Here is a 25,467-nt window from a genome sequence, read left to right as displayed (position 1 = left end):
TTTCTTTGAAGTTTAGCATATGTTATAATAGAGACCTTTTTTATATTATGCAACGTGGATGTGACTTTCTAGTCCTGAAAAACGAATATTTTGAAGTTTTGAAATTTTGATAAACCCTTGAAAGAAAACTTATTTATCTCAGATAGAAAAAATGATTTTGAAATGTAAATAAACGGTTAAGTTTTCCTCACCTTCTCACTCGATTGATTCATCCGACTCGTCGATAATTTACAATTTGAAGCATTTGGAAGCTGAATTTTGTCAGATTCTCTTCTTAAATCTGCGAGAGTCATAAAGTTAAGCAGAGCAAAGTATTCCAAAAGAGGGACTATAAAAGACATGAAGCTATATTTACAAAATATATATTTAACTTATAGACAAAGATTTTTTGCACATCATCTTGATTCTTTATATTTTTTTTAGTCTAACAAAGAGCTGTTTTTTTATATAATTCCTATTCGATTCAACATTTTTTGTCCTTTTTTTTTAGAAAACTAAATACTGATACCTTACAATTTATGAAATGACAGAAATATATCTTCCATTTAAATTAACAAAATTTAATCATAAAGAATTAAACTAGTAAAATTTGAGTCCACATCTATTTTTTGATTTTTCTTCCCGCACTCTCATCACGCAAAAACCTTTTTTTCGGTTACTTTTTCTTGCGCGTGTCTCAGTTTTTTTTCTTCTAAATCTTCGTAATGGTTTTCTTAGAGAAAATCACATTATACATTTTTACGAGCATCTTAACTAAAATGTAAAAAATTTATTTGTAAACCTAAATGCACATTTTGCTTTTTTAGAAAAGTAGTTTTTTTTTGGGTTTAAATTTAGTGAACAAGAAACAATTTTATTTTTATACAGAAAATTACCTTATAAACTCAATTGAATAACTAACACTTCTTCTTCGTCCTCGTCAGATAATGTCTTCCCACTGTAATATTTTTAAACTACACAAATGTCTCTAAATAAAACATCAATATAGTTATAGCACTTTGTCTCACCAATTTCTTCATCGATATGTCTTCAAACTAAAGTTTAAGAAATAATTCTAATTTTTTTCCAATATGTCTCAACCAGTCACATCGATATAATTACGTTTTTAATTGATATAAGATAGGATATACTTGTTACATTGATATTACTAATTTGACCGAATTTAACAACCAGTTTGCAAGGAGTTAGAATTTTGGCGCCAAAATGGAGAAACACGAATTTGGGAGCTTCTTAACAACATTTAGACACAGCAAGTGTCGAGGATGGCATTGCAGACGGCGTAAGGATCGCAATTTGAGCTAGGTCTGCGATCCTCCAAATATCCTTTGCCAGCATCAGCGACACCTCGTGGAATTCGGACACTGACGCCACGGTCGGCGACTCCCCAGGAGAACTTCTTAATCGACGATGTCTCAAGGCGCCCAATAAGTCGACGCTCATTGTCCTTCCCGCCATGGGGATCGTAGCAGCGAATATGATGATCCTGTTTCTTCGACAGACGCTCAATGGCCTTCTCAATCTCTTTTAGTCCTCCATCTTCCCTCATGGCGCGCGTGGAGAAGTTCGTATGGGCTCCAGCTCCATTCCATGGCCCATCCATGGGTTTAGGATCAAAAGTCACAACTACACCGTAGTCCTCAGCAACGCGCCACAGCAAATACCGCGACACCCACAGATCATCAGCACATTTCATACCCAAGCTGGGTCCAACTTGATACTCCCACTGAGCTGGCATGACCTCAGCATTGGTGCCGGCAAAGTCAATTCCAGCATAAATACAGGCTACAGCATGAGCCTCAACAATGTCCCTGGCTATCACTCGATCAGCACCAACACCACAGTAGTACGGACCCTGAGGTCCGGGAAATCCATGAGCTGGCCATCCTAGAGGACGATTGTCAAAGTCTAGAAAAGTGTACTCCTGCTCAATACCAAACCATGGCTCCTGGTCCTTGATCTTGTCCATAGTATGCTGCATAGCACAACGATGGTTGGTGTCGCAGGGATCGCCATCTGGCTTGTATGTATCGCACATAACGATAATATCGTTTTCGCCGAATTTAGTAGGGTCCCGGTAGATTGCCCGTGGAACAAGGGTAGTGTCAGAATTTCCACCCAGAGCTTGATATGTGGAACTTCCGTCGTAGCTCCATTTGGGAACCTCAGCAGGAGACTCGGGTTTCTTAAGAAGGGTGCGGGTCTTGGAACGCACATTTTCACCTAGAGTTTATAGAAGTAGCTATATAAACAACTTTTAGGATTTACTGTGTTATCACACTTGCACATTCAAATTTTAATATGATTCACATTAATTGTCGCTAGTGAGAGTCCAAATGTGTAATTTATGTATTTGAATCATTTTATATTCAAAATTTGATCTATTTGTTGATAAAAATGTAGACTTGGCCCGCAAAATTTGATATAAATTGATTTATAAACTTATTTTTGCAGGCCAAGTCCACTTCTTTATCAATAAATAGGAAAACCCCAAATATTAAGTGACTCAAAGACACAAATAACATATTTGGACGCTCACAAGCGACAATTAATGAGCATAATGAGCATAAGCCAATAGGAAACTTCCGTAATCTAGGACTGTCTTGCATCTCATTGATTTGTATTTAGGGTAGAGTGGGGATGCTTGAGACACGTATGACGTAGTATTTATGTTGCATTTTGTGATTATAATTACCTCAATTGTCAGACAAAATTTTATTTAAAAAACAAGAAATAGGAAATTTTGAAAAATTTTAAGAATTCAAACCCCTACTACACATTGTAGGACGAAATGTAAAATTTTCGTCAATAAGACGGAATTTTTGAATTTTGTTAAAAAATCAAAAATTCCACCCAATATGTAGGAGTCTCTAGCATATGTCGCTGTTTAACCCTTTAAGGAAGATTGGAACACCGGTGTCCCATAAAGAAAATAATTTTTCCTGACTACCTGAAATTATTTTTTTCTTATGTTTGTACGTAATTCCAAAGTAGAAGGTTGAAGGAATCTAGGATATTTTTTGCAAGTCTCCAGCTATTTTTATCTCTACGAAAGATTGGGACAAAAATAGCCCAAAAATTTAAGTAATTTTTCTGACAATATCAATAAATAATAATTTTCAGTCTAATGAAAAATATTATGTATGATTATTGTAGTTTCTTTTTCTAAAATGGTTTTGCTTAAAAAAATTGAAAATATAAAAAAATAATTAAAATAATTTTTCAATATGAGAATTTAAAAATTCGTCACTTTTAAACTTAAATATTTACTAAAAATTTTTAAATTCTCATATTGAAAAATTATTTTAAATATTTTTTTTTATATTTCCAAGTTTTTTTAAGCAAAACCATTTTAGAAAAAGAAATTACGGAAACTACAATACTCATACATAATATTTTTCATTATACTGAAAATTATTATTTATTGATATTGTCAGAAAAATTACTTCAATTTTTCTGCTATTTTTAACCCTAACGCTAGTAGAGTTAAAAAATGCATCGAATCAGAATCTGTTGGATTTTCCAAAGTCAGATGTAAGACTTTTCATTGATTTTGTTTATCGGTTAAATTTTATTGTTGATTTTCTGTTCGTAAAAAGTGTTTCGTCGTTAAAGTGGTAAAAATTTTTAGAAGAAATATATATTAGGAATCCTTGGTTACCCAATATTAAAAATCAGGTTGGAATGATAACTTTTCGATACTATCGAATCGATAGTGTCGATAAATCTGTATCTGTTAGATTAAGATTCTTAAAAGAATATGATTCTTGATAAATATCTATATTAAATACAAAAAGTGCAGCTGTCGTATAAATTTTTAAGAATCGACAGTCTATACTATCTAAAATAAGTTATCATGTCACGCTAAGTTTTTTTTTGTATAATTCGATCTTGTTGTTCTAGTCTGATACTGATTTGATATTTCAATGAGAGTGAGTGAGATCTAGATCTAGTTATCTCGCTTACATTTATAGAAAATTTTGAAAACATGTTTACTAATAAGAGTTATTGTGTGTTGGGCATAATGACCAGCGCACAATACTTTTTGTTTGTAAACATGGTTTCAAAATTTCCCATGAGAATGATCGAGATGATTAGATCTAGATGTTACTCACTCTCATTGAAATGTTAAAAACATGTTTACTAAATAAAAGTTATTGTGCGTTGGTCATAAGAATTGAAGTAAATATTGTTAAACAGTTTTTTTTTAATTTACTTTCAAAACTAGAATTGAGTTGAACAATAATTAAAAAGTGTTAGTTATATTTTTTAGATAGAAAAATTTCGTAAATAAAAGTTAAATAATTTTTTTCTCACAATTAAAATTATTGCAAATATGTATTACATATGTAAGAAGTCGTCTTCGGGGAGAGCTTGGTATGTTTAAGACCGTCTTTAATGTTTTGACTTTAACAAATTATTACCAAAACTCAGAAAATTATTTTTAAATTTTGTATAGCGCTTAATATACTCACTAGTGTAAAATTAATTAATTAATTAGTGTTTAAATAAAATTAAAGAATAATCCATCGCATTTCAAATATGCAGGCTGTCCTCTACGTCATAAAGTTGATACAAGTTATAAATCTTTTTTTTATTTAAAAAATAACACTTTTACTATTGTATTATATTTAAATAAACCCCCATTATGGAGTATAGTCGCTGCATAAGATTCTGTTACAAAAAATAAAGTTATTTTTAAACGATGAATATGAATACGCTTTAGTGCATAATTTTCTTGGAAGAGATCCAAAATCTTAATTATTGCAACGTTTTTTTTTCAATTCAAAAGTACCCTGACCTCCATTATTTCCGTTGTCGTGACACAGAGAACTGCATTTTGCAGACGGAAATAAAGCAAGAAATAAATTTATTACATATAAAATTCATGAAAGAGAGATTTTGAGAAATTTAATTGACAAACAAGATTCAAGAAAGGGCAATAAACGTAAAGCAGATATCATCGGATAATAAAAAATATATTTGTGGCCTTTAATCATGAATGAATTTTAATTTCAGATAATAAATTAAACTAGAAAAATACTTTCAGTTAAAAGAAATAAGTTGCTAAATTAAACTGTTGTAAAAATATTTTCTTGATCGTTTGATAAAATGTCGAGATGTCCTTCAGTATTTTTGAAGACAAAAATATGCAAAAATAGTAAGCAAGAGTAAGAAAAAAATACGAATTCATTGGCCGGTGATAAAGGCAAAAGGTAATAAAAAATTAATTTCTATTTAAGTATATTGCATGTAATATTTCTCAGTTGTTTCTTGTTCTTCTAGCACTCCTAGTTATCTCTTCGCCTTATCTAAGTACTTAATAACTATATCTGGCAAACACTGATTAGTTCTATAAACATTTTATAAATTTATGAAAAGATATAATTGTTTGAAGTTCTATTATTTTTATTTAAAAAAAAAGTATTGTTTTTACTAAACACTGATCATTTCGTTATGCCTACTGGATAATTTCACTTTCGTTTACTGACCTAATTGCTACTTTGGCTACTTTACTTTCCAAAACGTAAGTATATTTTCGATTGGTCTAAACCAGTTACCTACTTCACTTGTTTCTAAACATTTACGAATTTTAGAGTTTAAATTAAAATAGTATAATAGTTAATATTTTAAAATCAGTAACATGATCATTGTGGTTTTGGAAAGAGCAAAAGTCTGAAGAGCAGATTTCGACAACAAATTTACACATAAACAAATATTTGGTATAATAAAATGTTTAATTACGGGTAAACAAAGCTTAACGTATTCAAATAAATTAGGGGAATCGGGGCATGACTAAATTTTGTCTTACTACTTCACGAACTTCTAGATGTCGTGATAGATTTCTAAAAAGCACATTCCTATGGAAAATTATTATGGTACAACTTTTCCAAAGACAATTTTCGTCATTCTCAAAGGGACTTTACTCGAAAACTAACATTCAGGCCAGTACTGATAGGCTATCATAACTAAAAAAAGTATAGTTGACATATTTTTACATGATATTTATTTCTCTACCTACAACTTTATCATAATGGTTTTTTTAAAGCTGTTTTTGGTATAGAAAGTCTTCCCTGATTTAGAGAAAGCAGAAGAGGCAAACTGGAGACAAAATGAGCTAGGGAACTGTCACTTAAATCCAGATTCTTGAAACCTTTTCGCCCGTATGGTCAAACTTGACAGAAAAACTTCTGAAAGGACAATTTTTCAGAAAATCCAAAACGGATAACGGATTTGTGTTCAGCGGATGCAAATTATTTTGAAAACCTACATTGATAGGAGTGCTCAAAATTTCATTTTTTTTTTGTATGCATTCTTTTCTGCCTGAAAACTTTGAAGATTTTAGGAGGTTCGTGAAGACCACTGTTTATAGTAAAAATTTAAAGCCTATGTATCTTTTATCTTGACAATGAATTATGAAATTTTCAGACTGTCACATTTTGCCCCAGGTGTCTTTACGTTTTTGGGAAATTACTGACCATAAGGTTACTCATTTTGTTTAAAATGTTAATTCTTTTTTTGTTGTTTTTGTTATTTTTTTTGATCGGTTTTGTTATTCTTTTTGATTAAATTTTGTTAAAACTATTTCTAATTTAAAAGGAAAACGTTCAAGTAATTTTTAAAGTTATATAATCTTTATGGTCAGTTAAATCAATATTTAAAAATTAAAAAAAGTCAAAATTTATTTTTTGTGTAAAAATAAGAATAATATATTTAGGGGAAACTGGGGCACCACCAAACACGGGGTAGCACCAAACACTGCGATTTTTTAATCAGATATTCGATTTCAAAGGACAAGACTTATAGAAATTTCTAAGCATTATAGGGATGCTTGTCCACTGAAGAAATGGTCGAGATAGTCCAAGTAGTTTAGAAATAAGCATTAGTGTTTGGTGCTACCCCGTGTTTGGTGGTGCCCTAGTTTTTCCTAAATTAGACTATTTAATTGTCAAAATTTAAAAGAATAATCGACAAAAGGGAGCAAGGAAGGAACCTCCACACGTATTTACGGCTTTCATCGGAACTAAATCGGTGCTCCTGGGCAGTCCCCGAGGACTAACTGATCCTTCCACCACGAGGCCTAAATTGAGTGTCGAAAGAACACGCGAATACCTTAACCAGAAAAGCAAGTGGAAACTGTGGAGTGATCCAAACCTCCTCCACTTGTGTGTTAATCAGTTGTCCTCTGCCTCATGCGGAACAGGGGATTTGATGTTGGCAAGTCCCGTTGCCATTGACGTGGCCCGTTTTTGGACAGGATATATTTAATTTTAGGCCTCGACACGATTAATAATAATAATAAATCTACAAATTGTAATATAAATTGTTGAGATATTTTTTAAAGTTAGCTATTTTTCAGGGTTATTATTTTTTTTAAAACAGGGCGTTAAACATCTTTCTAGATATTTTTGGAATTGAATTTAATATTGCCCGAAATGTCGTGTGTTTTATAAAATTTGTTATCAGACAATCCAAAAAATATAGGGGAAAGTACTCTCCCTTCGAACGTTCATGCCCTCGAATAATGTGAATTTTCTTTTACTTTTTCTAGGAGACTTACACATTTCTATTAAATATTTGTTAACTTATTATCAATTATTAATAATTATGTGATAACTAAGTAAAATCTCTTAGGAAAAATAAAAGAAAATTCACATTATTCGAAGGCATGAACGTTCGAAGGAAGAGAACTTTCCCCTACCATAATATTATTTTTAAAAGAGTTTATTTCTTCAGGAAACTTACGCTGAAGAACATCATTGACCGTTCAAGTTCAAATGAACTGTTCAATTTCAAAAATTATTTCTTAAAAATGCATTATAGTTCAGGCTATTCTATTTTCACAATGTTTTTAGAGAATTATAATAAGGAATTTCTACACATAATAACTGTCCTGTATATTTCACTTTTAGGCACTAATTGTATACATCTCAGAAACAGCCCCACTCTCCTCTATTGATTAAACATTCCATTTCTTATATGTAAATGCTCACCTGTTCCATCAATCCAGACATACGTGGCCTGGATCACATTAGGATTCAGTTTGAGGCGTGAGTATCGGTCCATGAGTTTTTTGTTAAAATCAGCATTGGGAGAATTGGCCAGGACACTGGACATAGCTCTCGGGGATGAGCTGAACATGCGCGATGGCGCTTTACTCGCAAGAGATGAAACTTTCTGACGAATCAATAAACCAACCACTCTCAATGCCATGTTGGATGCTGGATGTGGATATTTTGCACAAAGAGTCGTTTGTCTCGTGTCCTTAAATGTCCTTCAGGATATCTCACTTCACGCACTTTGACTCTCCACACCGTTACTTTCTTTATTAAATGCCTGGCTTTTTTGCTGGGAATCTTTCTAGCCGTTTTCTTCGCCAGATTCTCAAATCACTTTCACCGTATGAGATTTGCTGATATAACTCTCTTTCCTTTCTCAATTGTGAATTTTGCGATGCTAATTTTAAACACTTTTTCTCTCTCAGCTCCAGCTAAAGCACAACTCTTTATCAATTTATCACAAAAGTGGCAGGGAGTAGAAAAAAAAGTTGAAATTTATTTAACAAAAGTCAACTGTGGTTTTCTGTGTTAAAATTTCCAGTTGTGATGAGTGAAAAATGTGAATATAGAAGGAAGAAGGTGCTAAAGTGAGACTGGAACACAACACTAAAAGTTGCTAAATATTGGCTTTTCTCTCTGAATGGTATTTGGTGAACTCAAAAGCTCGAATGCCCGACTCTGACTGAAGTCTGTGGCTTGTAACTCCGTTTCCTGAACCCATAACCATCGTCTTCGGTCCGGAATCTTTCGCTGCATATGCGCCCCCCTCCTCGAGACAAGCATTCGGGCCAGATTCCGAAGCCCCAACAGCTGATTTCTCTGTTTCCTTCCACGTCGCCCTGTCTTTGTTGGCTCCCACAACTTATAGCACACAGTAGTGGAGAGAAAGCTCCACTCACTCTCACTGATACAGAAGCAACTCAGAAGCACTCGTCAGCTCTCTATCCACGTGGTCCATCGACTTTCCCGCCATTCTTCATCCCATAGCACTCTTCCCCAAAAAAAAAAGTTCACCTTCTCCGCGAAATAGAAAGTGCGTAAATTTTCTCTTCTCCTGCCAAAATCACCCACTGGATTCAAGAGAATGGGCAGGAGACGCAATGAGTCCCTTAGCACTGGTTTTATAAGGTTTCTTAGGTCATTCACATTTTTTTTGCCTCCATCTCGGTCACTTTTTCAGCCGCCTCCATCACTCTATTTTAATTGCTCCATATCACCAACAGATATTTTTAACACCACAATGTGTGTCTGTATGGGAAGCTCTGGTGCACTGTTGGAACATTTAATTATTATTTATTTACCATTCGTTTCTGTACAATATTTGCAGTAGCTTGATTGTTCGATTGTGAAAGAATAAGATAAGCCACAATGGAGTTGGCATTAGGTCTTGAAAATCTTTTCTAACAGAGTCAAAACGAATAATATTTGGTAGGAATTATAGAAATTATAGAAATTTACGATAATAACGGTCTTATTTATTCAGATAATAGCATCTATTTTATTGTATATCTGGTACTTAGATAAAGACAGAGCATATACCAATAAAGTGAAAATTTAACATTTGGTATTTTAGAAACAAAAAAAAACAATTATATCATTATGGGTTCACTTTATATAACAATTAGGGTAAAGTGGTACAAGTTGGACAATGCAATGTTACAATTTGGACAGGGCTTTTTGTCTTGATAAATTTAGTACTTCATTTTTATTTGTATATTTTTAATGCTTTAGTTTTATAATTTGGTTCCTTGTGCTTAAAAACAAATTTTGTACTGTATTTATCAAGAAAAAAACCATGTCCAACTTGTACCGGCGAATTGTCCAACTTGTAACACTAATTCCAAATTATATCACTTTACTCTATCATTGTGCTATTTAAAAAGGGTGGCAAAGCATCGCAGTTTTGCAAAATGCTTGAACTCGTGACTTAGATGCTATACCTCAAAAGTACTTTAGAATAATTAACCATTTACCAGTTATAAACCGATTTAAACTAATTCATAAATAACTCAAAAGATCCATCAAAATAGTTTTAAGAGAACTAAAATCGATTATCGGATAAAAATTACTTATCGGTGTAATAACCAGTTCATTACCGGTGAACAACTGATTTGAACCGATTTATAAATCACTCAAAATATTACCTAAAATACCTTAGGAGTAATGGAATTGAATTTCGAATAAAAATCGGTTATCGGTTATGAATCGGTTCATTACTGCTTTAGCTTCGATTGCAACCAGTTCAGTTTTAACGGAAATTCCAAGGCCTTTCTAACGAGCCCAAATACACAGAAAAAAATATTTTGTAAAACATTTTTACAAAATATTTTTTACTTTTACAAACATTTGTTCGTAAATGTTCGTAAACACACAAAAAATGTTCGTAAAATTTTGTCATTTGTTCATAAATTTTTGTTTATCTGACGAATATTTTACGAACATTTACGAACAAATCACAAAATTTTGCGAACATTTTTTGTGTGTTTACGAACATTTACGAACAAGTGTTTGTAAAAGTACAAAAAATGCTCGTTAAGTGATCATGTTACGAACAATGTTTGTGAAAAAAGTACAAACTTTTACGAACTTCTTTATGGGTTATACGATTCATGAGCATTTCGTAACTCCCCCATAGTAATTCACAAACATTTAGGAACATTTTTACAAAATATATTTTTCTGTGATATAATACCATTCGGTTGAGAAATACGTTCTCAAGAGCCTTTTTAACTATTGACATTCAAGAATCGTTATTAGGAATGATTCAGCGGTATTTTCGTAATGAACGAAATATCCGCCTGAACAACCTCTAAAACATATTTAAAAATGAAAAAAAATCGCACGACGCTTTTACGAGTAATCCCAAAAAATATGGTAGGGGAAGGGTGGGGGAAAATGAGGGACAAGTTAATGTTCTTCAGGTCGACTTATGGGGGGGGCCCCTGAAAGTCCTAAGTCTCTATCTCTAACCGTTTGGCTTTTAGGTGTGGCAACGGCCGACGGTGACGGCCAAACGTACAGACGTACTGACGGACAGATGGAAGAACAGCGTCATATAATTTCTCAAAAATCGTTTCAAACGTGAAGATATATTGAGAAAAGTCGTCCCCGAGGGGTGGAAGGTGATTTTGGGGGGAAAAAATTAAGGTATTATATATGTATACTGCTCTCTCTGAGGTATTCGTGCAGCAAGAACTTACGAATATGGACATAAATTTCTTTGGTGTGTAGAGGCCATTAAACTATACTGCAAAAGTAGTTTCGCATTTAATTTTATTATTATTATATTAATCGTGTCGGAATATTTTGTTACCGCTAAGAAAGAGTCCGCTAAGCCCATTTGTAGATAGGCTTCACGCAGTGTGGATGCTTTTTCCAGTCTCCCAGAGTGTTTTAGGCAGAGGCGGTGCATTTTATTACGTTTTATCACAGAGAAAATGTCTTTTCCCGACATTCGGTTGCTTGCATCGGGCGGTCTTGAACTCACAACTTTGAGAGTCGAGTCCGCCCAAGACCCAATGGTCTTGTCCATTGCGCCACTGAGATCCGCATTTTAAATTAATTTCAATAATTAAGTTCTTCATAGGTCTAATATCAGTAAAAGCAAGTACAAACATTTAATACAAGATATAGGCCATTGTGAGGAGGTGTTGCCCTCGGGGTAAATCAAAATCAGGATCTTGCTTTGTAACGTTTAGAGATCAACTCCGAACACCTTCCTGAGTATGTTCGAAATACGGAGTCGTAGAATTTTAAACTTGGTAATCTAAACCGGTCTTCAGTCTAGAGAAGTTTATACCTGTTTATCCCAATTTCCAAAGATCTGAAAATCTCACATAATAATAATCAATTTTATTTCAGAATCTAATGTATCATTTTCCCTTAATATTCAATCCTGTTAAAATTTTGCCGAAAGACTTGACTGATAAGAAATTGTAAAAGTTGATACATACGGTTAAGTCATTCAATACGTATGTAGGTTGAGACGCAAAAAACGCCATTACTAAAAAATCTTGAGTGCAACTCGAATCAGCCATCTTTGAAATGATACATGTCAAGTAATGCCGGCTCAGACTGGAGGTCCAGTTTACGAAGGTCTCAAAAATCTTAATAACAAGCAATTTTATTGATATTTCAAAATCTAATGAATCATTTGCCCTTAATATTCATTCCTAAATAACAATTTTCTAAAAACTCATGCGCGCCTGATGTAGAATTAGAGGAGTTAAGTTAAATGGCTTAGCCTTAGGTCTAAAGCCCGTGTAACAAAGAAGTAACCAATCATAGTGTTCTTTTAATAGAATTTATGTATCATTCTGAAATTTGAATTTAAAAATAATTAGAAATGCAATTTTCTATTTAAATGGTAAAAGATTGAAATGTCAACAAAGCGAGAAATTCAGGATGAAATGAAATTTTCCACGAAATGCTCGACCAAATAAAGGGTAGTTGGCACATTGCCGCCTACATATCTCAAATCAATAAATTTATTCCACTCCTCTGTAGTGAAGTGGCGAGTCATAAAATTACTAAATTGACATGGAAATCCTCCAGGATTTTAGCTCTTTGCAGAGTCCGTGAACTTGGAGAAACCTGATGAAATCCACCAAAAAATTCCATCACGAAAATGCACAAAGAGGAATGCTCCAAGAGTTCAATGGCAGAATTTGCCGATTTTTGCTTCGAATGAAGACATTGCACTTAAGATGATTTTTTGGCAATGTGTCTTAATGATTAATTTATTTTATTTTTCATTACAAGTTAATTGCCATTTTTGTGATCCACCTACGAATTATTCTTATTGGTAGATATGCAATAAGCTACAAATAACAAAGAGAATATTTAAATATAGGGGACATTGTGTGGGAAAATGCAGAAAATTTCCGCACTTTGTTCTCTCCACATCTCATTGTTTAATGTGAACTTATAATGCAAAACAAATAAGAAGTTCTATTTCTATTATTGGACAGTCATTTTCTTTCATAACTATTTTTACTGGGCTGTTATCACATCACGTATCACTTGTCTAAAATTAAATATTGATTCCATATCGAGTGTTTGCTAACTAAAGCAAGGGTCAAACTAAAAATCATGTCGAGCTGAACACAACAGTGATTGTGGAATTGTAGGATTTGAAGGCTTATGCTGGTCGTGATTTTCAAACAGTCAAGTGTATAACATTTATTGTTGTCAAATATGACAATTCAGTGAAAAAAATACACTCAATATGACAATCTTTAACTTAAATTTCGTATTTGAACGTAGTAATAAACGTGTAATGCGTAGCCTGGAAAAATAGTTAAGACACATACCATCTCGCTATAAAAATGCCATAATCAATATAACAATATTTCTTTAAATTTTAATTCGAAATAACTATTTTTTATCAAAAGCGTCTGCGACGGAGTATCTTTAACCAAGAAATAAATTCAAGGTTAAGATTAAAAAAAAAATATTAAAAACGTTACTATACACGGCTGGCTATGAAGAAAATATATGTTTGATACAGGTGGCCACTCTTCAAGATTTCAAGATTCTAAGATTTTTGTGAAGTTGTGGGGTCAGGATTTACAAAGTCTTGACATGTATCATATCATGTTAGTGCTCTTTTAATCAATTTGAGTTTTATTTAATTTGAACGGTATGGCGTGTGTCTCGGGTAATCGAAATGTTAGTTCTCTAAATTTCAATTAGTGTCGAGAATATGAAAAACTGAGCAGAATAGTCTTGAAGAGTTGCAAAAAATCAGTCATTTTGTTTCAAAAACATGTATACGTTTGGAAAAAACTTTTGTCTCAAGAAAATTTGTTTTTTATGGCTAAAATTATTAAGAATAAGGGATCTTTCAAGGTAAATGTTTAGTGTTCTCTGTAAGTGCTTCATGTATGAACGAACACATTTAAGATGAAGTTAGAGAATTGTGTAATGGAATGGGAATATAACATATCGCTTATTGGTAATTATCAACTTATTTTTTTGCATGGAGTTAGAAAAACGTTTCTGGGAAGAAAGCTGAAGAGATTTAGAGTGTAATACCCTACACACATTTACGAATACGAATTAAGCCAAAAGACGACTTAAAGTAATTATAATTAAAATAATGATCAGATTATATCTTCATCAGTTTCTGACTAATCCGTCTCTCGTATTAAGCCAAAAAAGAGCTTAGTTAGTGGGAAACTAATGGGAATTGGGAATTTTGAGTCAAGAAACACGGTACAGGTACAGACCTTTTTAAAAACTTCTCTATTTCCTCCTGCTACGACGTTTCGGAGATTGGTTGTCTCCTTCCTCAGGTATGGGTAGGCATGGGGAAGCTCTTATCAGGTTTCTGGGGAATTACTTGAACATTCTGCGTCAAACCGTCCAAATGGTGACATCGTCCCAGAAAGTGTTTTATGAAGTCCAAGTGTATGTAATTGTTCAAGTAATTCCCCAGAAACCTGATAAGAGCTTCCCCATGCCTACCCATACCTGAGGAAGGAGACAACCAATCTCCGAAACGTCGTAGCAGGAGGAAATAGAGAAGTTTTTAAAAAGGTCTATACCGTGTTTCTTAACTCAAAATTATCCATAAAAGACCGAGAATACAATTTAAGGGAATTGGGAATTTAGTTAAATTATTATTTTAATTATAATTGCGTTAAGCCGTCTCTCGGCTGAGATTGTTCCTAAACATTACGCAAAGCAGTGCTGTAGCTCCTATTAGCTGGAAATACCGAATTATCCCAGAAAAAAAAACTATGTCCTTAACATCCCCTATCATTGCCCACGGTATCCCAGATCAGGAATGTTAGGGACAGACCGGACAGATCGACAGATTAAACATTTTTCTTTCTCCAAGATAGTCCATTTATTTTTTGAGCTCAATAGAATCCTATGGTTAACACTAAACCTACCAAGACCGGTCAAACTTACCGGTTAAATTAGCACATAATTAAACAGTACAATGTCGCTATCAAACTTTACGAATGTCTTAAAATATGCATGTAATATACTTTTCAGTGTTTAAATTTTAATCTTTTCCTCTTTTCAAAGAAAAACTCGTTGAGAATCTTATATACCATGGTCTGTCATTTGACCGAATGCGCTAGAAAAAACAACCAAAAACGGTCGGTAGGTTTAGTGTTAAAGTCAATTACTTGCAGATATTCTATGAGCCATGTAAAATTTTAAAACACTTTCTTGGCTCTTTCCGATAATGCATCAAAGTCAAAACATAAAAAAGTGTCCCAAATCTTCCCAATCTCCCCTATTCATTTTATTTAAAGAAGATGTATCTCAACTCACCGTTTTCAAATATTGACCTTTCATGTGGTTTTTAGTCCTAAGTTACCTTTAATTATTTTTAAGGCATCCGTGGTGTAATTGGTAAGAGCGTTCGGTTCTTGGACGGTGTGATCCCCCCCCCCCCCCCCGATCCACAATTATGAATTCGAGTCCCGCCCGGTGCAAATGACTGCAGTGTCTGAATGGACATATTTTTCATATACAAATAAGGTAAAGTGCCCTCGCTCGACCGGTTCCTCGTCTCGACCGGTAGATTTATTTATTCAATTTATTTATATTTGCTATAATATTTTGCGTATGATCTAACATTAATATGCCAATCATTCCACGAATAATACGAACCAGTGACAAATTCATAGAAATTGACGAAATTGACCACGAAACATTCAAAAATTGATGCACCGGTCGAGTCGAGGAACCCGGTCGAGTGAGGGTACTTTACCTTACAATGTAGTAATCTGAATAAAAATTTGTAAATTGAAAAATGTATAAAATGGCAAAAAAGGCCTGGTACATTAAAAATAAATAAAATAAATAAATAAAATTATTTCTTGTGTTACCTCTTTAATATTGACTATAAAATCTTTGCATATTCCAATATCTGTGAAAATCTAAAAAGCAAATAATATGTTATAAGTTACCAATATAGAATTGTTTAGAAATTTTATGTTTACTATTTGAAGTACTCCCTTTTATGTGTGATTGATTGAACGAGAACACTTTGAGGGTCTTCTATAGTTGTAAATTGCAGCGTGAATTGATGCATCAGTCGAAAGAGTTTTCTTTTTATAAGACAATTTTTGCAGGAGACAGCATGTTTATGTGCAATTTTTCGCCCCCCAAAGACCATCCTCATTCCAATTAAACTTTTCATTCTGGCACTAAACCCAAGATGAGCTTTTACGATGGTTGATCTGCATAAATGCGGGCGCTTGGACTCTGATGGTATGAAAGTGCTTGAAAAACTTTCATTCATGTCAAAAATTGCCCTTGAGCACTCACCAGATAAAAATATCCACGCGATAAAGCTCAACTTTGTGATATTGAAAGCGTGCGCGCCAAATTACTATATATTTTCCCTGCATGCAACAACTCGTGCTCATTGAGGATGTTCATGTGTAGCAATGGTCGGGAGGTGGCCAATTCACATCGAAGGGAATACCCGAGATTTGCTTTCTCTAAATCCTCGTGGGAGGCACAATCCTCATAAAAATATCCTTCGTCTTTAATCATATTTGCACGTTCATCGTTACAGCAATTCCCAAATGAGACGCTAAATTTTTGGTAGGATGATGGAAGCAATATAACAATAAAATTGGACGTAGAATAGAAACCTGAAAAATGTGATTTTTCTCTGTCTCCTAAGATGGGTTCTTGTTCCTAAATTTGGCAGAAGAGACGAAAATTCATTTTGCCCATTCTGCCATATACTTCTTTCTTCTCGCGCGAAGACAACTAAAAGAATGGGAAATGTAAATAAAGCTAACATCAACAGGGGCAAGGACCTTTACTGTACCTGAAAAAAAATTTCTAAGAACACTTTTTCAAAGTGCGCATTTTGCGCCAGAGGGTGGAAAATTTATATACGATTTGCCTAAAAGGGTCTCAATAATGATATAAAATTCGAAACTTATTGAACAACTTTACCAAAGTATTCTTTAGTCTTCAGCCTTTAACATTTTTCGAAATAACATTTTTCTCTCCTTTGTTGGAAATGTCCTTTTCGCCTAAAGGCTTACATTGATAGATTCTTAGCTTGTTGTAACTTAGAGATTATTAAATTTTATCATCAAATCTGTGTCATTAAAAGGAAATTTATAGAAAAATGAATACACCGTACGTTTAGATTAATTTTAAAGGTAAGTTCAAATATGAACCATGAAAGCGAATTTACTATAGCACACTTTTTACTGTTATTAAAAAGTGTAGCTATAAATTAAGTAAAGCGTCCTAGTTAGGGGAGACCGAGGTAGATTCGCCACCAAATGAAATTTTTCATTGCGTATAATTTGTACAAAAAATGTGTGTATAGTAAGGTGGGGTAACTGGATCGTTTTCCGAAGAGTGCTACTTAAACGCTTGTTTTTGGACTGATGAAACTGTTTTTTACTTCTTCTAAATCTATAGAATTATTCACGGTTTCATGCAGAAACATAATATAAAAAAATTATCAAAAATATTGAATAAAATTTATAAAATAATGATAATACTGAAATAATTCCGCATGCACTAATTGGTTCGCCTTTTCGCTAATTCACTTTTAATTAAACCTTTTGATTTAAAATACTTTTTTGACAAGGAAAAAACAATAAATGTTTTCAATCAAGCAGCTGTCATTAGCGAAAATATCACTGCTAGAAAATTATTAGAGAAAGAACCCAGTTGGCACAAGATTGAAATGAGTCGATTACACTCACTTATTTAATGGATAAAAATATTATTTTTGCTTTTTCTCAAACTTGCATTGTTATATTATGTTACTGTAGTGACTATATTACGGAAATAAAAATAAAAATATTATTTTAAGTGGATTAGTCATAAACGATCCAAATATCGAAGCGCCCGGATTAGCTCACTTGACTGTATATATTTAGAATAGATAATAGTTTCCTCAATATTCCTTCGCAGGCAAAAGTGGCTAAATCTGCCCTGGTCTCCCCTAGTAAGAAAACCGAGGCAAGTGAACAATTCTTCTTGTGTTTTTATGGCTTTTTGGTGTATGTTTCGACTGATTATTTTCCAGTTTTCATTTAGGTTTTTGTTTTATTTGGAATGAAACATTATCAAAAGACAGTCCCTTCGATGATGCACATGCCACAACAATTATTGTCCTGTGATTTATTACTAACCGTAGGGGGAAGTGGGGCAGTTTTGAAAGTGGGGCACCTTTGAAATTGGGATTTTTCACCTATTTTTAAATAAAATTGAGCCTTATCGTGATATTATTTAGCTGCACAAACAGATTGAGAAGCTAAATTATATCACGACATGGCTCAATTTTATTTAAAAATAGGTGAAAAATCCCAATTTCAAAGGTGCCCCACTTTCAAAACTGCCCCACTTCCCCTTACCCTACTAACCCTACTAACCGAAGACCATAATTATTCAATACAATTTATTAAAATATCACTCCTGCTTATGTCAGGATGTTCTCTATGGTATATGTTTCGACTCGACTAACTATGCAATATTCTTGGCAGTTAGTGCGTTTACAGTAACCTGTACGAGTAGGGTAGGAAATATTATTAATTGTTATCTCACATCAATGTCGAGTAATTTAAAAAAGTAAAAGTAGAAAGAAAAAGTAGAAAACTCAGGGTAAGTGTGCAAAATTTCGGCATAGTTGCATGCAAGCGTCAAAGTCTCAAGTTTGAAATGTAATATTTTAAATACAAATTGATTTTTTTCTTTTTTCTTTTGTAAGACTGTTGCTTGGAACCTTGTAAAGAGTTTAGCGTCTTTATTTACTCTAAGATCATTCTTAATACATTTTAAAATGAATAAAATGTAGACATAGCTTTGGTGCCCTATTTCGAATACCTTCATTCTCATAGTTCCTTGCCCTTCAGGAATTCTTCCAATGCCTTTTTCACGTCATCTCGTTTGTCGAAGCTACATTTTTTGTTATTCTTTTACATTGTATAATCTCTAGAGTACGTAAAATCTCAAAGTTCATGGAAATTCGAGAAACAAAAAAAGTGGCCGAAATTGCAAGCTGGCCGGAATTTGGCACACTTACCCTAAGTTTGAATATTTAAGAGCTCGATAAAATCTAAAATTTTATTCCACAAAATACATCAGATCCTTCTCTGTGATTGATTGGCTAGTGAGCTTGATCGCATTAAAAGCTTCAGCCAATCAAGAAATGCCAAGGACCAAAATATTTTACGAAATTAAAGTTTTGTTTGCTATGATCGAATATTTTACAGAAATAAATTTTGGCTTTTAAAAATTCAAAACATTCTCATTCAAAACGAAACACCTTTTACTTACTACAACTCAAACCAAATTCTGTAGTCCTCACAATAGACCTCACGCCATTGGAATTCCAGGTAAATTCCTTTTCTTCTCATTCCAAATGGAAAAACGAATAAAATTCAATTTCAATTCGAAACCCATACTACTACCAAGAGTTTTTCTATTTCAATTTATTGCGTTTCGTTTCAACCATTTGACATCAACAATGAATGCATGAAAATCAACGATGCACAATATTTTCCGAACACATTACCTCACCACAGACGTGGCTCACATTGGCAATTGGAACGTGGTAAATGTGGGATTGAGTACAGGTGGAAATGTAAACAGAATCCTTAAGAGTTTACCACCTGAAAACAGGGTATTAGGCTTGAGAGACATTTCAGAAAAAAAAAATCATCTATTGTTGGAAAACAAGAAGAATTACAATATTGTGACTTTATGACAATTTGCATAAAAAAAATTAAAGACAGGAGGTTCTACAGAAAACTCTAATTTTTAGGACTAAATATAGGTTATCTATTAGATTATCTTTATTTTCACAATTTTCAGAATTTATTATAGGAAATTCTAGTCCCCATGGCACGAGAAATATTTTCTGAAAAATAAAATCGGATGTTCTTAGAAGTTAGAAATGAAGAATGGCTGTCGTTGCGTAAGAAAGGGCAATTAATTTTAATAAGGTGCCTTTTATAAATAAGATTCTAGGGAATATTTCAAAGCTAAAAGAACAATTGAGAAATTTCATTGACATTATATTATGCAAGATGTTAAAGTTTCCCTACTGCATTTAATTCTTGCAGACTTGTAAAAAATGGATTTTACAAAATGGTATTTTACCAGTTTATATAAGTTTCAATATCTGCGTGATAGTTGTATTTTATACTACTCAGTCTTAAAGTGAGTTTTCTTTTGTGAATATCTCAAAGTTGTTTAATTTGAAGGAGTTACAGGCACTTTTCTTAAATGGATAAATAATGTGACACAAAGTCTAAAATTTATTTAAAAGTTCAAGAAATCTGTAGGAGAAAGTGGCTTCTTTCAAATGCGCCAGCTATTGAGCACTTCAATTTTTCTCTATTTCCCAAAGCAAAAATTCTATTTTGATGGTATAATAACTCGGAATCATGTATATTTTGGAATTTTCAAATTTTCTCACAGCTGTAGATGGCCAAAGAGAAAAAGAAAACCACGAAAATGTACAAAACTTGGCATTTAAGGGAATTTCTTCGTTGTTTTTCCATTTGCCGTCTAAAACTGTTAAAAAATCTAAAACATGATTCCAAATTGCGCCATCTTACCTTATATTCTTTATTCTTTTCTAACAATTAATACTATATACTGTTTTCTATTATTTTTGATTAGTAAAATAGATTTAATCTTTGAGAAATAAGACTAATGGCCTCTACACACTAGTAGAAATTTCTTTAAAAAATCCCTTCTTAAAGAAAATTTCCCCTATCCTTGTAGGCAGAAACGTCAAATCTTTTTTAAAAAAAGGCAATTTTTGACGAAAACTGCTTCTAGTGTGTAGACACCATAATATCGAAAAATTCAAAGGCTGGCCATATCGAAGGAGGGCCACATTCCCCTATTCTTTATCACTATGGATTAGGGGGATTAGTAAAAATATTAAGTAAGGTTTAAATCTCTTAACGGTTTTTAGTAGAATACTAATAATGGTAGTAGTTCAAGTAATTTAGGTAAATGAACTCCATCTGGATGCATCAAACAGTGTATTTCTTTTAAGTCGATAAATCCGTTGACTCATCCTTTTTTAAACCTTTGGCAAAGATTTTTTTGTGTTTTCTTATTATGAAAGAATAATACCCCTGATACATCTAGAGGGAGTTCATCTCCCTAATCCTTTAGGGGACGAGAGGGTCAAAAATCGGTGGTCAGGAAAACTCACTTTTTCTGACTTTTTAAAGCAAAACATACCTTTAGGTGGCCGTAGGAAAAATTTTATTTTTGGGTCACCGGTGACCCAATCGTCTTTAAAGGGTTAAGTTAAGGGGTTACGTGGGACTCGCAAACTAAAAAAATAGTATATTTTCTTTACATCTCCAACATAAAAAAAATTATTTGAGCTCATAAGCATAATGGTACAACATTTTAACTACAGTAGACTCCCGCTAATTCGGCTCTTTCAAGATCGGGCTACTTTTTAATTCGGGCTGCAGTTAAATTCGAAAAAAGTTTGTTGACATATTTCGAATTTGATTATGATTATCGAATGAAGCAGATATCCTTAAATTTGCCACGGTTTGTGTTTTAGATCTGCATTATTAAGAAGTTTTCATGATATTTACAATAAATCTGAGTACGTAAACTTAATGTGATTATGCAAATGAACAAAAAATCGTTGCATTTCAAACAGTTTGACGCCCGAATTTCTTTCTAATTCGGGTGACATTTCAGTTCCAAATGCCCGAATTTGAGAGAGTCTTTTTTGAAGGTTTCCTTTGAAAATTTAAAAATTCAGCCGTTGGCACCTGATGTTTTAAGACAATTTTTATGAAAAACACATAGTTTTTTGTGGACAAGATTTCTCAGAGTAATATTCATCTGACGTCAATAAACTAAATATTTCCTGTTAGTTGATGAGTTAAATCCTTGAATGGTGTTTTTTTTTCTTGATCTCTCAACAATGATTGCGTCTATTATGGCCTCTACACACTAGAGAATTTATGTCCATATTGAAGAGTTTCTCATAGACAAGCGTAGGGAATTTGCTTCAATATGGACATAAATTCCTAGATATCAATTATAGAGACAGCATAATTCCTAGATATTCAATTATTATGCCATAAATATCGCTTTTCGAGAATTATTTATGTGTGAAACTCTCTCACCCTCTCCTAAGCATTTTCATGGAAAGAAGTTCTCTTTCTTCCAATGATTTTGCAACGTGAACAATTAAATATGATAACAGAAATATTATGTCACATGACAAAGTCATTGGCACAGCAAAAATACCTAACATCTGGACTGAAGGAATTCTTCACACTTGTGAAAATTGTCGCATTAGAAGTATCACATTGTTGGGAATAAAAAACTTGACTCGGGTGACAGAATAAGTTATCAGAGCTTAAGTTCCTTGAGGCCATTGATTGGAAGCTCTTAAAATTTCTTAAAATTCTTTCAAAAATATCAATTTTCTAAAATTGCAAATACATGGGTGCATTTATCACCAATAATAATAATTCTTGGAAAATTCCTGCAAATGATTCTAAAGCTGTCCTTGATATGCGTCAAAAAAGCTTTGAAGTTTTCTTCATTACGAGTTTTTAAAAGCTTTACTGCTTTTAAAAGTGGCTGCCGGAAATTACGATTTTTTAAATCTGTTGCTTTAATAATGTTCCTCAGTTTTGATAAGCCAAATTAAGTAAAAAAATAACGCAGTTGAGTTTTTGAATTCCGCTTTCTCTTTAAATATACTCTTTTTCCACGTGCCTACATATTTTTGAGTCAACATACAAACATCCATTTACATCCATGTGAAATTATTAAGCCTCAGTGACGTATAAAGATAATGCTTGCCCAAAAGCAGTGAATTGCGTATGGAAATGTGCCTGACTATTTGTCCAATTTAACGGTACTATGTAGCATGTGACAATAATTTGTCAGAATTCTGAATAGAATAGATCGCATAAGGCTATCGATATATCCACGTGCTGCTTTTCTAATGAACATTATTATGCATCTTTGGAATGGCATCGAATTTCTTTCATGTTTCATGTGCTTTTCATTAAATTTTATATGTACCTATCACACAATTCATTCAATCGATGCTTATTCATGGCAAGTCTCATGTTTTCTGTCTTCTCTAATACAAATATTGCTAAATCAATTTGATTCTCTTCACCGAGTCCTTTACAAATTCCAGTCAATGTGATAAAGAAGCTACTTAATTTTGTATATCGGGTGTACACACGCATATGCCTAAGGGGAAAGTATGGGAATACTTGGAATTTCGAACACCAATTGATTTGCTGAAAATAAAGTCAAGGATAATGGTGAGATGTTACTTCTTAAAATTTTGGTATCAAGGCGTGCAATATTAAATTAATAATTAATTTGTTTATTAACATTTGAGTAATTTGAGGAAAGAAGAAAGTTTAGACCTATGTTCCATAAGGATTTCTTAGAAAATTCCCCTGGAGCGTTGAAAAAAATTATTCCATTCAGAAGGTCGTAAAATGTTATTAACGCAAGGTTCACAATTTTCCTATTTTGTGTACATTCGAGCCTTCCTTGAATTTTCCCCTGCTCCTGTTCATTTTAGGCAGCCTCATTTTTATTTTCTAGGCAAAAATGCATGCGAGGGATTTTTTTTCTGAATGAAGAAATTGCCGGGGAACTAATAATCCTATGGCAGAACATTCAATATTGCGGTATATGAAAGTTTCTTATTTAGATGGTACACCCCAACCAAATATATAGTTTTGCATAATGTATAGGGGAGACCGGGATACAATTAGGCAGGGGCAGAAGTAGACAGTGGATTTTTCTCGGTTCCCTTAAAATGTACCTTGAGCAAAGTATTTTTTAATGAAAGTAGGAACACATCCCCATATTCCCAGAAATATTTATAAGTCTGATTCTGTTATCCTACAATTTAGAAGCATTTTTATAAAATGGGTATAAAACTGCAGTTTTGATGTTTCAGTTTTTGGACCAGCATTTGGTTTTCTGAGTTTGTAGTCAAGATTTCATAGTTTTACCTCGTCCCTGGTTTCATAAACCTAATTAAAAAATATTTTTCACTTGGATAATAATTATCCAATTTTTTATATAAGATGAAAAACACTAAAACAGCTCTCGGGGCAGTTGTAGCCACTCTTCTGTGGCCGGATAAAACTATCAATGATTTTTCACTAATACATGGATAATTGTTAGATGAAAGAGTACTATTGATATTCCAAGCAATATTGCCATTCGGATGAAAAATTTGTGAAATAGATTTTTTCAGGATATTTTCATCAATTTGCCGCAATTACAAAAATGTCATAAAAAAGTCGGCTAAAGTCTTTTTCATTAGGTTTAAGTTACATATTTAGTATCAGTGGGCTTCAATGGATCAAGTGAAATAACACTTGGGCTGAAGTTGGGGGACACCATTCAGTTGTCTTGAATCAAATTGGTGAAATTCAAGGATTTGAATGGACTGACAGAAAAGTGATAAGCGAAGAGTACCCCCGGATCGGAATGTTAAGAGACATACTCGATATTCAGTTGAAAATTCAAGTCTCAAAATATTATTTGGTATTTTTGTGTATGCTAATCGGTTTATTTGCGATCCATTTAACTGTACCTGTGCATTTGAATTTTAAAATATTACAATAAATTTTTAAAAAATAGATGTAATTGCAACGAAGTACTCTGTACCTCGGATCGTTACGAATTTAATCAGGTGCCTCACGGAAAAATAGTTTTGTAAATTAAATCTGAACGAATGCACTGCATTCTTGTGACAGATAAATGGTAAAAAGTAGCTAATAATTTTTAAAAAATCACTCGAAATTGGTGCAACAATATGGTAATAAGCTGACGATCCGAGGAACACTGCCGATCGCTAGTACTCTTCCCTTATGGATGAAATGTAGACCAGAATGTTCTCTATAATTTTGCCGTAGAACTTGATCTCATCGATTAATCAGAAGCCGAGATAATCGAGGTTGTTTGTTTTAGAACTCCATTTATCGCCCAGATCGCCCCAAGTGTTCATTTGATAACTTCAACTATATCAAAGAATTGTTGTATTTTATGAGACTTTCCATTTAAAACCCTATTTTAAGTGTCTTGGTGGAGTAGAAGCAGTCAAATTGGCATCTGAGTAGTATCTGAGTGATTTCAAAGCGTTATTATGGGAAAATCAATTTTACACATTTAAAATACAAAATCGGACAGATGGCATTGTCTGATCGAAAAATGTTGTATAAACGAAATATAGACATAAATGTCCTGTACAATTAAGTCGAAGTAATAATCAAGATCGGTTAAGCACACGTCGAGATAATTGAGGTCATGAGTTATGAAAATTGGTTTTTCGACTGTGTCGAAACACAGTTTGGCCAAGTTTGAGCTCGATCCGATGACATGAAATTTTGTTAGGATTATAGTAGGTGAAATTATTAAG

The 25,467-nt window shown here is 33.1% G+C and overlaps 1 protein-coding gene across 1 annotated transcript; it reads right to left on the bottom strand.

The window, feature by feature from the left end:
* Positions 1 to 346: 346 nt before the first annotated feature.
* On the bottom strand, positions 347 to 9,457 carry LOC129807009 (glutamine synthetase 1, mitochondrial). Its single transcript, XM_055855953.1, has 2 exons — positions 7,992 to 9,457; positions 347 to 2,220 (listed from the first exon to the last, which is right to left on the bottom strand). Exons 1-2 carry the CDS (start codon positions 8,209 to 8,211, stop codon positions 1,241 to 1,243), a joined length of 1,200 nt encoding a protein of 399 aa, XP_055711928.1. The 5' UTR covers positions 8,212 to 9,457; the 3' UTR covers positions 347 to 1,240.
* Between the last annotated feature and the right edge of the window lie 16,010 nt (positions 9,458 to 25,467).

Source organism: Phlebotomus papatasi, chromosome 3 (assembly GCF_024763615.1).
Source record: "Phlebotomus papatasi isolate M1 chromosome 3, Ppap_2.1, whole genome shotgun sequence".
In the NCBI taxonomy this organism is placed as follows: domain Eukaryota; kingdom Metazoa; phylum Arthropoda; class Insecta; order Diptera; family Psychodidae; genus Phlebotomus; species Phlebotomus papatasi.
Note: the sequence above shows the minus strand (reverse complement) of the source record. Positions and strands in the feature narration are given on the sequence as shown.

Bases quoted from the DNA above. Each gene is read 5' to 3' on its own strand.
- LOC129807009 (XM_055855953.1), bottom strand. From the start codon at position 8,211: ATGGCATTGAGAGTGGTTGGTTTATTGATTCGTCAGAAAGTTTCATCT. The intron at 2,221-7,991 runs GTGAGCATTTAC...TATAAACTCTAG, and splicing joins TGTCTGGATTGATGGAACAG to GTGAAAATGTGCGTTCCAAG.